This window comes from Chiloscyllium plagiosum, unplaced genomic scaffold (assembly GCF_037043375.1).
Source record: "Chiloscyllium plagiosum isolate Xiang-an unplaced genomic scaffold, Cpla_swu_hap1 HiC_scaffold_14, whole genome shotgun sequence".
NCBI lineage: Eukaryota > Metazoa > Chordata > Chondrichthyes > Orectolobiformes > Hemiscylliidae > Chiloscyllium > Chiloscyllium plagiosum.
Window position 1 is genome coordinate 73,973,831 of NW_028270152.1, and position 12,459 is coordinate 73,986,289.

Below are 12,459 nucleotides of genomic sequence, written 5' to 3' on the forward strand. Positions count from 1 at the left end.
AAGAAGAAAGAGAATATGAATGCAAACTAGTGAGCAGCATAAAGCTGGACTGTAAAAGCTTCTTTGGGTATGTGCAAAGGAAAAGATTAACAAGGTTAAATGTAGACCTATGTCTTCACCAAAAGACACAGAAAATCTCAGAAATACTAGACGAAAAGACGGGTGTAACTCAGGAACTGAAAAAAATTGTGATTAATAAAAATATAGTACTTGAAAAACAAATTGGATTGATAAATCCCCTCGACCAAAGGATCTCAGATTGTTGAAGGACGTGACTGTAGAGTGAGTGGATGTATTGTTGATTATCTTTCATAATTATATAGGATTTTGGACAGTACAAGGTAGCAAATGTAACCCAACTATTTAAGTAGAGAGAGGGGATGAATATAAAATGATAGGTCTAATTGATGTCTAAAGTGAGGAAATGTTATAATCTATTTTACAGGACATGATAACTAGAAAACTTAGAAAATTATAACAAAATTGAATGAAGCTAACATGAAGTTATGAAAGGGAAATCATGTTTTATAAATCTGTTTGACTTTTTAAGGATGTTGCTTACAACATGGATGGAGGGGAACTTGAGGATGTGGTGTATTTGGATTTTCAGAAGGCTTTTGACAAGATTATGTACAGGGGATCAGTAAATAAAATTAGAGCGCATGGAATTGGAGATAATATACGTATCGTGAATTGGTTAACAGATAGAAAGCAAAGAGTAGGAATAAACGAGTCATTCTCAGGATAGCAGACTGTCATGAATAGGGCATCGCAAGGATCATGCTAGTGCTGTTCACAATCTACATTAAATGATTTAGCTGTGGGGACCAATTACAATATTTCCAATTCGCTGATGCCACTAAACTAGTTGGAAATACAAGTCATGACGAAGATCCAGGAAGGCTTCAATCAAATATGGCTACGTGAACGGACATGTCATGGTTATTGGAATTCTACGCAAATAAGGATGAAATTGTCCACTTTGGCAGAAAAAAACTGAAAGGCAGGACATTTGTTAAACAATAAGGTCTTAGGAGCTGTCAGTGTCTGATTAGTCCTGAAGTGTCCATGTTCATGAATTACCAAAAGCTAGCATGCAGATGCAACAATTAATAAGGAAGGCAAATGGTATGCTGGCCTTCATTGCAAGGGGACTTGAGTACAGAAGCAAAGATTTCTTGCTGCAATCTCAGAGACCCTTGGTGAGACTTCAAGTAATATATTGCGTATAATTTTAGTCTTCTTATCTAAGGAAGGATATGCTTGCCATAGGGGGAGTGCGGAGGAAGTTGACCAGGCTAATTGTTCTATGAGGACAGATTGAGGAGACTCGGTCTGTGTTCTTTAGAGTTTTAAAGAATGAGTTTATTGTACTGAAATAGGGTGATGGGTGATGGGATGTTTCCCCCCGGCTGGTGAGTCAAAAGCTAAGGAACATAGTCTCAGAATAAGGGGCAGCCCTTTAGTATAACAATGAGGAGGAATGTCATTCCTCAGAGGGTGCTAGATCTTTGGAATTCTCTCTCTTCAAAGGCTGTGGAAGCTCAATCATTGAGCACATTCAAGACCAATGTCAATAGATTTCTGGAGAATAATAACATCAAGGGATGTGGAAATAATACAGATTACTTACAGTGTGGAAACAGGCCCTTCGGCCCAACAAGTCCACACCAACCAGCCAAAGCGCAACCCACCCAGATCCATTCCCCTACACCCAACACTACGGGCAATTTAGCAAAGCCAATTCACCTAACCTGCACATTTTTGGAATGTGGGAGGAAACCGGAGCACCTGGAGGAAACCCACGCAAACACGGGGAGAATGTGCAAACTCCACACAGAGAGTCACCTGAGGCGGGAATTGAATCCAGGTCTCTGGCGCTGGGAGGCAGCAGTGCTAACCACTGCGCCACCATGCAGCCCACTACAGGAAAATGGCATCAAGGTAGATGATCAGCCTTGATCTGTTTGAAAGGTGGGGTAAGACTGATGGACTGAATGGCCTACTCCTGTTCTGATGCTCCTATGATTTGAATTTAGCAAAATTCAGGGGCCTGTCAGTGAAACGTGCTGGCAATTATTGTTTGTGAGCCTATCAGGAATCCTGGGGATCTCTGTCCCGGGAGCAGAGGTTGAACTACCAATTTGTAAGCAATCACTTGGGCATTCTGCGTCGGCAAAGGATTGGAGGGCATTCTTAACTTAGGCCTTCAAAAATGAAGATTTGGAATCCTTTGAAAAGAAGAATGTGATGACCCATTGAGATGTGATGACCCAATGTGTCCCTAACATCTGGATGGGAACTGTCTTGTCTGTTGACTTGCCATTTAATGTAGAATCTGTATTTAAATTACACTCTGTATTGTGTTCATTCACAATTTGTTTGCTAACTCACATTTGCCTCATGTTAGTGTAGAATGTTCGAGTCTCTGTTGCGTATTTAGATGCATATTGTTTAGAATCATTGAATTATCTGATCAAAATAGAATTATTTCGTTATTGTTGAATATGTTCATTTTGTTCAAGATTGTATAATAAAGATTTGTTATGGCATTTTAATTTATACGTGGAATCTTGCTGCTTATCTTTTTAAGATTTGTTTCTTCTAAGCATTGTATGCTTTATCAGAATGTAATAATAACAGCTCATAACAAAGTACCGGCTTTTTTGGTATTCTCATAACTGAGATTTTAACCGTCTCTTTCTGACTCGTGATTGAGCCCGTCCCAGAGCCCACACTCAGCCCTGGTGAGTCACGGTTGCAAAGTGTGGCACTGGAAAAGCACAGCAGGTCAGGCAGCATCTGAGGAGCAGGAGAATCGATGTTTCAGGCATAATCCCTTCATCACTGAGAACCAGTTCCGTGCTCCGGAACTGAGATCGAGTCTCAGTTTCAAGCTCTGGTCAAACAGTATCAACAGGCCAGGATAGGGAATGGTACAATCAAACAAGGCTTGACTTGAAGACACCCAGCCAGAGCACTGAAAGAATGCTGCATTGACGGATGTGCTGCCTTTTGGAAAACTGAGTTGTGGAAGCGCCTGGGACACTATCTTGAAGAAGGGTGAGGGACCGTCCAGATAATATCGATCCTGAGAACAGCACTACCATGGACTGGCTCATCATTTATCACCGGGCTGCTCATGGGACCTTGCTACGGGCAAATTGGCTGCAACGTTCTGCCACGCACATTGGGCAGGTTTTGAGGTCGCGACACGTGCTATGATGTGAGCGTTTCTTTCCCTGGAATGGAGCGAAGTACAAAGGAAGAGCGCATTTACCATCAAAGTGAACCTTTATGATGTAATCCTTGTAAAACCTCTTGCCATTCAGGGGCCTCATGTTATCGCAGAGCTTGGTGGTGTTCGGGCAGAGTGCCTGCTGCATGTTGTGGAGGGCGTGGGCCATGGCGTAGACGGCGTTGAGTACGAACATGATCTTGGACTCTGGCTGGTAGTTCTCCTTCCTGAGCGTGTTGCTGGTGCATTCCCGCTGGCGGAAGCTGCAGTTGAACCTCTGCTGCCAGAACTCCCGGAACCAGGCGTTCCTGTGGTTGTTGGTCGGGTGGAGGTTGACGAAGTACGCGGCGAACTCGACGATGGGGTGGGCGGCCAGCTCGATGGTGATGGCCCCCCGCGCCGCCTGCTCGTTTCCCCGCACCACGTTCTCCAGGGCGCCCCAGCCGTCGCTGGCCACCCAGGTGAAGGTGAAGTTGAGCCGGTGGGCGGCAGTCAGCAGCTCCCGCGCGTCTTCGCTCTTGGTGAAGAGCACCACCACGCGGGCGCTGGGCTTCTGCGCCAGGGCCTTGATGACGCCGTCGTAGCTCTTCTGGTCCATGGAGCGGCCCACCTTCTCTGAGGTGGCGATGCAGATGTTCCTGGCACGGGCCTCCTGCTCAAACACCTCGATGCCCGTCTCGCCGTAGTCGCCCTCAGACGCCACAGTGGACACGTACGTCCAGTTGAAAAAGCGAAGGATGTCCGACATGGCCTTCGCTTGGTAGAAATCGGGTGGCACAGTCCGCGCAAAGTAATCGTAGCGGGACTTGTCGCTCAGTTTGGCGCTGGTGGAGGCATAGCTGATCTGGGGGATCTGGAACAAGCGCAGCAGGTTGGCGACCTGGCACAATATGGAAAGAAGAGAGTCAGTGTACCTCACCATTCAACCAAATCCCTGAACCAGTGATGCCAGCTGTTTGGCAACCCAACAGGCTGGACAAAAATTCCCCGAACATACAGGAACAATACTACTAAACTGGAGGGGGTTTGGAAAACATCTACTGTGGCGTCTCCAGGACTCGAGGATTTGAGTTATAAAGGAGAGGCTGGAAATGCTGGGACATTTTTCACTAGAGTCCAGGAGGTTGAGGGGTAACTTTATAGAGGTTTATAAAATCATGAGGAAAATGGATAAGGTGAATAGCCAAGGTATCTTCTCTTGGATTGGGGAGTCCAAAACTGTGGGGACAAGTTTTCAAGGTGAGGAGAGAAAGATCTAAAAGGGGCCACGGGGCGACATCTCCATGCAGAGGAGTGTGGAATGAACTGCCAAAGGAAGTGGTGGATGCAGGTACAGCGACAACATTTAAAAGATGTTTGGACAGGTACACCTAGTGGAAAGGTTTGAAGGGATATGGGCCAAATGCAGGTAAATAGGACTTGTTCAGTTTGGGAAGCTTGGCAGGTATGGCCGTGTTGGACTGAAGGGTCTGTTTCCATGCTGTATGACTCTGACTCTATCTGTACCAACCAGACTCCGAAAGCTTGCTTCTCAGAAAAGAAATCTCACTCTCCTGGTCGCTTCTGTTATCAAGGTCTATGTCCCCAAGACTCTCTCAGACCCACCCCGTGCCCAACTTACCCCAAAGCTCTGACTGCTGCCTTTTTTCACTGCTCCGTCACGGTCTGGGATGTAGGGACAGCCCTGCATGCCACGCTCAGCTCACATAGTGGGGCATTGCCACCAGGCTTCACACTGGGGCACACGTCTTGCTGCCAGCCTCAGCAGGCCTGCAGTAAATGGCACAGGCCCTCCCACCACCCGATGCACAAAGGTATCACTCGGCCTGCCAGCTAGCCACTCCATTCAATGCAAGACACTGTGGATGCTGGAAACGTAGAATAAGAAGAGGAAATGTTGAGAAACTCAGTGGTCACGGCAGCATCAGTGAAGAGATTAACAGTTGACGTTTCAAATCTTGAGAACTGAAGAGTCATATCAGACTCAATATTACATCTGTTTGTCTCTCTCCGCAGTTGCGGACCCGTTGAGTTTCTGCAGCACTTCCTCTTTTCAACTTCAGTTTAAATCCTGACTGCCTGACATCACGGTTTCACTTTCCCACTATTGCCCCACATCTCTCAACTTGCAAAAATTAGCAACCTCAGTCGGAAAAGCTCCCATTGTTTCCCAGCACCTTACAAGGACGATGGTCTTCACCCAATGATGAAGAGTATGGTCATTGAATCTAGAGATATAGATGAGTCCTTACAGCTTCATTGGAGTGACTGAGTCAGTGAAGAACTTTCTCACTCTGGGAACAGATCTTGTGTGAGTAAGCTGACCAATCCTATCAACAACATACCATCCTTTGAAACCCATCCCTCCAGTGCCTGAAGTTACGCATCAGAGAATCTTCCCCATTTCAATAAGTCCTTAACATTTTCAATTTCCCCAATGGATCACTGTAAGCATTCAGAACTCTCATGAACAAAATTCTTTGAATGCAAGTGGTTAGCACAGCTGCCTCACAGCGCCAGAGACACAGGTTCGATTCCAGCCTTGAGCGACTGTCTGTATGGAGTTTGCACATTCTCCCCATGTCTCAATGGGTTCCCCCTGGGTGCTCTGGTTTCCTCCCACAGTCCAAAGATGTGCTAAATTATCCATAGTGTTCAGGGATGTGTAGGTTAGGTGCATTAGTCAGCGGAAATGTATAGTAATAGGGTAGGGGAATGGGTCTGGGTGGGTCTATGATAAGAATCTCCTATGAAAATAGAAACTGCTGGTATACTCGACTGGCCGAGCATAAGTTGATGTCTAGATTCATGAATTTATAGATTCATACAGCACAGAAAAGGCCCTTCGGTCCATCGAGTCTGCACCGACATAACTATCACTAAAGGTGCGCTAATCCCAATTTCCTGCACTTATCCCATACCCTTGAATGTTATGATATTTGAAGTACTCATCCAAATATTTTATAAAGGTTGTAAGGTTTCCAGCCTCCACTAACTTCCCAGGCAGTACATTCCAGATTCCCACCATTCTCTGAATGAAAAATAATTTTTCCCAAATGCTCCCTGAATTTTCAGCCCCTTACCCTAAAACTATGCCTTCTCATAATTGCCCCCTCAACCAAAGGGAACAGTTGCTCACTATTCACCTTGCCCATACTCCTCATAATCCTATCCATCTCAATCATGTCCCCCCTTATTCTCTCTGCTGTAAAGAAAATAATCCAAGTCTCTCCTTCCAACTCAATTTCTCCATCCCAGGTAATATCCTGGTGAATCTCCTCTGTACCCCCATGAGTACTTTCACATCCTTTCTGTAGTGAGGTGACTGGCACACAGTACTCCAGATGTGGCCTGACCAATACACTGTACAACTCCAACATTACCTCCTTGCTGTTATACTCTATGCCAGATAAAAGCAGGTCTCCCATATACCTTCTTAACATGCTCTCCTGATTTCATGGATCTGCAAATAATTACCCCTGGCTCCCCCTTCCTCTAAGCTACCCAATGACCTGCCCATTCATTAAATATTCCCTCATTTTGTTTGTTCTTCCAAAGTGCATCACATTGCCCTTAATGGGGTTAAATACCATCTGCCATTGGTCTGCCCATCTGAACAACCCAACCGTATCTTCCTGTAACCTACAACCATCTTGTTTGCTATTAACCATTCTACCAATCTTTATCATCTGCAAACCACTCAATCCATCTTGCTCCATCCTTTCATCAGCACTACAACAAGATGGAAATCTTCAGATGGAAGGAGATTGAGGAATCCAAGGAGAAACATTGAGACAATTGAACAATATAGCGGCAACCTATATTGTTCAATAAGGGCGGCACGGTGGCACAGTGGTTAGCACTGCTGCCTCACAGCGCCTGAGACCCGGGTTCAATTCCCGCCTCAGGCGACTGACTGTGTGGAGTTTGCACGTTCTCCCTGTGTCTGCGTGGGTTTCCTCCGGGTGCTCCGGTTTCCTCCCACAGTCCAAAGATGTGCAGGTCAGGTGAATTGGCCATGCTAAATTGCCCGTAGTGTTAGGTAAGGGGTAAATGTAGGGGTATGGGTCTGGGTTGCGCTTCGCGGGGCGGTGTGGACTTGTTGGGCCGAAGGGCCTGTTTCCACACTGTAATCTAATCTAATAGCGATTTGGCTTAATGATAAGCAGTGACTGGACAAGGAGTTTACCATTAATCAGTACATCAGTAAGTAAACTCCATTCAGGTAACAGTGCTTAAAGAAAGGAAAAAAGCTCTTTACCTGAATTCACAAAATGTCCAACAATATGATGGGTGACGTGGTGGCACAAAGACAGAAATTAATCTATTCACCATTACAGACACATGGGGCAGGACGTTTTCAGATGGTGCATTTTCCCTCTCATAGTCATACTCTGATGTGCAGTTTCCTGCAACTTAGTTATTACTTGGGCCAGATCCTGTCTTATCCTATTAAAATTGGCCTTCTCCCAATTCAGAACTTTTATTTCCATTTCATCTCCGTCTTTGTCCATACAACTTAAATTTTACTAAATTATAGTCACGTTCACCGAAATATTCCCCCTCTGCCTCATTTACCACTTGCCTGGTTTTGTTCCCTTAGATTACTTCCAACAGCAACCTTTCACTTGTAGGACTTTCTACATGCTGAATTAAAAAGCTCCCACATTTTGAGAATTCCGCACTCAAAGCCTTGCACACTTTGTCCATACCAGGTAATACTGGGAGAAGTTGTAATCGCCCACTATTGTCTCCCTATTTCGTTTACATTTCCGTGAGGTTTGCTGACATATCTGTAAGTCTATTTCTTCCTGACTGTTTAGGGACTGAAGTACACCCCAGCAAAGAGGTCACCACCTTTTCTGTTTCTAAGTTTTACTCATACAACCTCAATTGAGGAGGTTACTAAGATATAATCCTTCCTTATTGCAATAATTGACTCTTTCATTAATGTTGTGATACATCTCTCTTAAACATTCATCCTTCTTTCACCCAAAGATTCCATAACTTGGAATATTGAGCTGCCAGTCCTGCCCCTTCCTAATCCATATCTTTGTGATCACAACGATTTCACATCTTCATGCATTAATCAACACTTTCAATCCATCTGCCTTACACACAAAACTCCTCACATTAAGGCAGGTTTATTCAAAACATTTGAATCATAGAATCCCTACTGTGTGGGAGCAGCCATTCGGCCCATCAAGTCTTCACCAACATTCCAAAGACCATCCCACTCTGTCCCACCCCCTACCCTATCTCTGTAATCCTGCATTTACCATGGATAACCCACCTAGCCGACACATCCCCGAGCACTATGGACAATTTAACATGACCAATCCACCTAACCTGTACATCTTTGGACTGTGGGAGGGAACTAGAGCACGTGGAGGAAGCCCATACAGACATGGAGAGAACATGCAAACTCCTCACAGTCCAAAGGTGGAATCAAACCCAAGTCCCTGCCACTGTGAGGCAGCAGTGCTAACCACTGAGCCACTGTGTTCTCTTGAGAGGGCATTGGATTATTATTTAAATAGAAACAATGTGCAAGGGTATTGGGGTAAAGGCAGGAGATTGGCCCAAAGTCATCTTACTCATTTGATGAGCCAGTACAGGCAAGATAGACTGAATGGCCTCTTTCTGATAACAATTCTCTGAGACTCTTAATCATCAGCAAAGTTGGACAATGCTATAAAGTTACACTAATGCAGTAATAACCTGCACGTTGACACTCAGTTTGAGTTCCACCAGAACCACTCATTACCTTCATCCAAACATAGACAACACAGCTGAACTTCAGTGATGTTACTCCACCCCCACAGCAATATAGTTAACTCTTAACTATCCTCTGGGCAATTAGAAATGGGCAATAAATGCTGACTCAGCCAGTGACACCCACAATTAACTCAGTATAAACCACTGAGCTCTGGCAAAATTGGAGCCAATGAGAATCCAGAGGAAAGTTGTCGTGGGGGTGCTCGCTGATGATTTTGTAATGTTCTGTGCTTTTCCCAACTCCTCAGATATTGAAACAACAAGTGCAGCAAGACCAGGACAAAACATAGGCTTGAATTGATTGGGAACAATTAACATTTGTGCCATACAAATGCTAGGCAATGACCATCTCCAATAGAAGAAAATCTAACCACTGCCTCTTGACATTCAATGATGTTACCATCACTGAAGCCCCCACTACCAACATCCTGGGGGGTTACCATTGACCAGAAACTCAACTAGATGCACCACATAAACTCAGTGGTTACCAGAGTGGGTCGGGGCTGGGAATATTGTGGTGAATAACTCACTTCCTGACTCTGTAAAGCCCATCCACCAGCTACGAGTCAGGAATGTGATGGAATTCCACACCCCCCCCCCCCCTCCACCCCCCTCAACTGCCTCGATGGGGGAAGCTCCAATTGCATTCAAGATGTTTGAAGCCATCCTGGTAAAAGCAACCCCCTTGCTCGGTCCCCCATCCCCCTCCACCCCCACCACTTTAAGCATTCACTCTCTCCATCACTGACGCTCAGTAACAACAATGTCTATCACCCACACCCTGCACTGCAAATAACTCCTTCCCACACAACAATCAACAGACAGGAGGGTTCCCTCCCAGTTGGGGAACACTTCAGTGGTCCAGGACATTCAGCCTCGGACCTTCGGGTGACCATCCTCCAAGGTGGACTTCAGGACAAGCAGCAGAGGAAAGTGGCTGAGCAGAGGCTGATAGCTAAGGTCGGTACCCATAGGGAGGGCCTCAACCGAGACCTTGGGTTCATGTCACATTACAGGTGATCACCATTGCACTACAGACACACACACAGATATTCCTACACACATACACTCTCACATACACACGGACACAGATACACACAGACATGCACACAGACACCCACACACACCCTTATAGACACACAGACTCCCACACATGCACCCCCTCACAGACTTAAGACACTCTGCACTCACTACACACACACACACACACACTTTCTCACACTCACAACTCCCACCCCAGACAGACACACACACAGACAGACAAAGACCCACATGCACACATATATTGTGTGTGGTGAATTTATTTGGTACTTGCAGAGTTACATTGCACTTTGCTCAAAAACCACATAGATTCATGTAGAACCCTGAGCTCAAAAACTGCATGAATTTATGTAAAACTCTGTTATTTCACTTTTTAGATTGGAATCAATCTAAACATCAGGTCATAGACAGAGAACACAGGGGGCTAACACCTTCAACATATTGTCTAGCTATCACCATTGTTAACAGCTAACCCGAGAATGCAACTTTAAAAAAAAGTGTTTTGTGATTTACACATGAAAGAAGTGAAACTATCGCTGTATCCTAACAGATGAAAGGCTTAACAGACAATCAATTCTTCAATGTATAATTTCAGTTACATCACACTGCAAATTTTTGCTATAAATTCTGTGTTACGATCGAGCCCTCCACAATCACCTGATGAAGGAGCGTCGCTCTGAAAGCTAGTGTGCTTCCAATTAAACCTGTTGGACTATAACCTGGTGTTGTGTGTTTTTTAACTCTACTTACCCACAAACACTTCCATCAAGGACAGTAAATATAATGGGAACACCAGCAGCTGCAACTTCCCCTCCAAGCCATTCCCCAACCTGAACTGAAAAAAATGTCATTATTCCTTCACTGTCGCTGGGTCAAAACCTGACAGTCTCTCAGTGTCGGCACTGTGGGGGTCCGTGCACCCTGAAGCACTGCAGCAGGTCAAGAAGCCAACTCACTACCATCTCCAGGGCAATAATTGATGGCCCACCCAGCAATGCCCCTGTCCCATGAACAAATGTAATTGTAAATAAGAATGAACACGCCATTTCGGAGAGTTCGTTGCAAGGTGACCAAGGAAAGAACCTAAATATTCAAGGGTTCCTGACAGTTTGGAAGGCACGAAGGTAGGAAAGGTCATGGGGTAGCTGTGTTAGTTAAGGATTACAGAACAGTGGTGAGTAACGACCTTGGTTTCAGAATATCAACATCCAGAATGAGTTTGATTGAGACAAGAAATAGCACAGGGAGGAAGTCACTTGTGTTCACCAGTTTATAAGCCCCTTAACAATAACACACTGTAAGACCGAGTATTTCAGAAGGAAAAGAACCTTGAAAGAAGATCCTGCAATAATTTCATGCTTCCTATAGAGTGGCAAAGAACATAGAACAGTGCAGCTCAGAAATATCTGTGTCGATTCTGATATATTCTAAACTAATCCCATCTGCCTGTGTATGGTCTGTATCATTCTATTCCCTGCCTATCCATGTACCTATCTAAATGTCTCTTAAACATTGTTATTGTACCTGCTTCTACCGCCTCCTCTGGAAGAACGCTTCAGTCACCTACCACCCTCTGTGTAAAAAAGGTTACCCTGCGAATCTCCTTTAGATTTTCCCCCTCTCACCTTAAACCTATGCCCCATAGTATTTGATATTTCCAACCTGGGTAAAAAGAGTATCTGACTATCCACCCTATCCACGCCTCCCATAATCTTATGGACTTCTACCCCTCGGCCTCTGATGCTCTAGCGAAAACAACCCAAGCTTGTCCAACCTCTCCTTACAACTAATACACTCCAATCCAGGCAACATCCTGGTAAATCTCTTTTTCACCCCCTCCATTTCCTTCCTGTAGTATGGTGACCAGAACTGCACACAATACTCCGAAGTGTTATACAGTTGCAACATGGCTTACCAACTTTTATTTTCAATGGCCTGAGATATATACTTATTTGCCACCTTATCCACTTTTGTTGCCACTTTCAGGGAGCTGTGAACTTGAACCCCCAGATCCTTCTGTATGTCAGTCCTCCTAAGGGTCTTGCCATTTACTGTGTACTTTCCTCTCACATTTGACCTCCCAAAATGCATCACCTCATACTTGTCCAGATTATCATCTGTCATTTCTCTTCCCAACTTTCCAGTTGGTGTACATCCTTCTTAATATTGACATGCTTCAGAATATGAACATACCCCTCCCTAACCTTTTCTCTGTAGCCATTACCTTCTGACTGGTGAATACCAATACAAAGTATTCATTAAGGACCTCATCCACGTCCTCTGGCTCCATGCATAAATTCCCTCCTTTGTTCTTGAGTGGACCTATCCTTTCCCCAGTTACCCCTTGCTCCTAATGTGAATATAAAATGCTCCTTGATCCTACTTGCAAAGGACATTCCATG

The 12,459-nt window shown here is 44.9% G+C and overlaps 1 protein-coding gene across 3 annotated transcripts in view; it reads right to left on the minus strand.

Moving 5' to 3' along the window:
• The window catches only part of grm2a (glutamate receptor, metabotropic 2a), a 134,799-nt gene that overhangs the window by 12,373 nt on the left and 109,967 nt on the right, over window positions 1–12,459 (minus strand). For all 3 annotated transcript variants that reach the window (XM_087994530.1, XM_043708473.2, XM_087994532.1), the window contains one exon: window positions 3,281–4,118. In XM_087994530.1, the coding sequence (XP_087850656.1) occupies window positions 3,281–4,118 (838 nt within the window). The remainder of the gene's footprint in view (window positions 1–3,280; window positions 4,119–12,459) is intronic.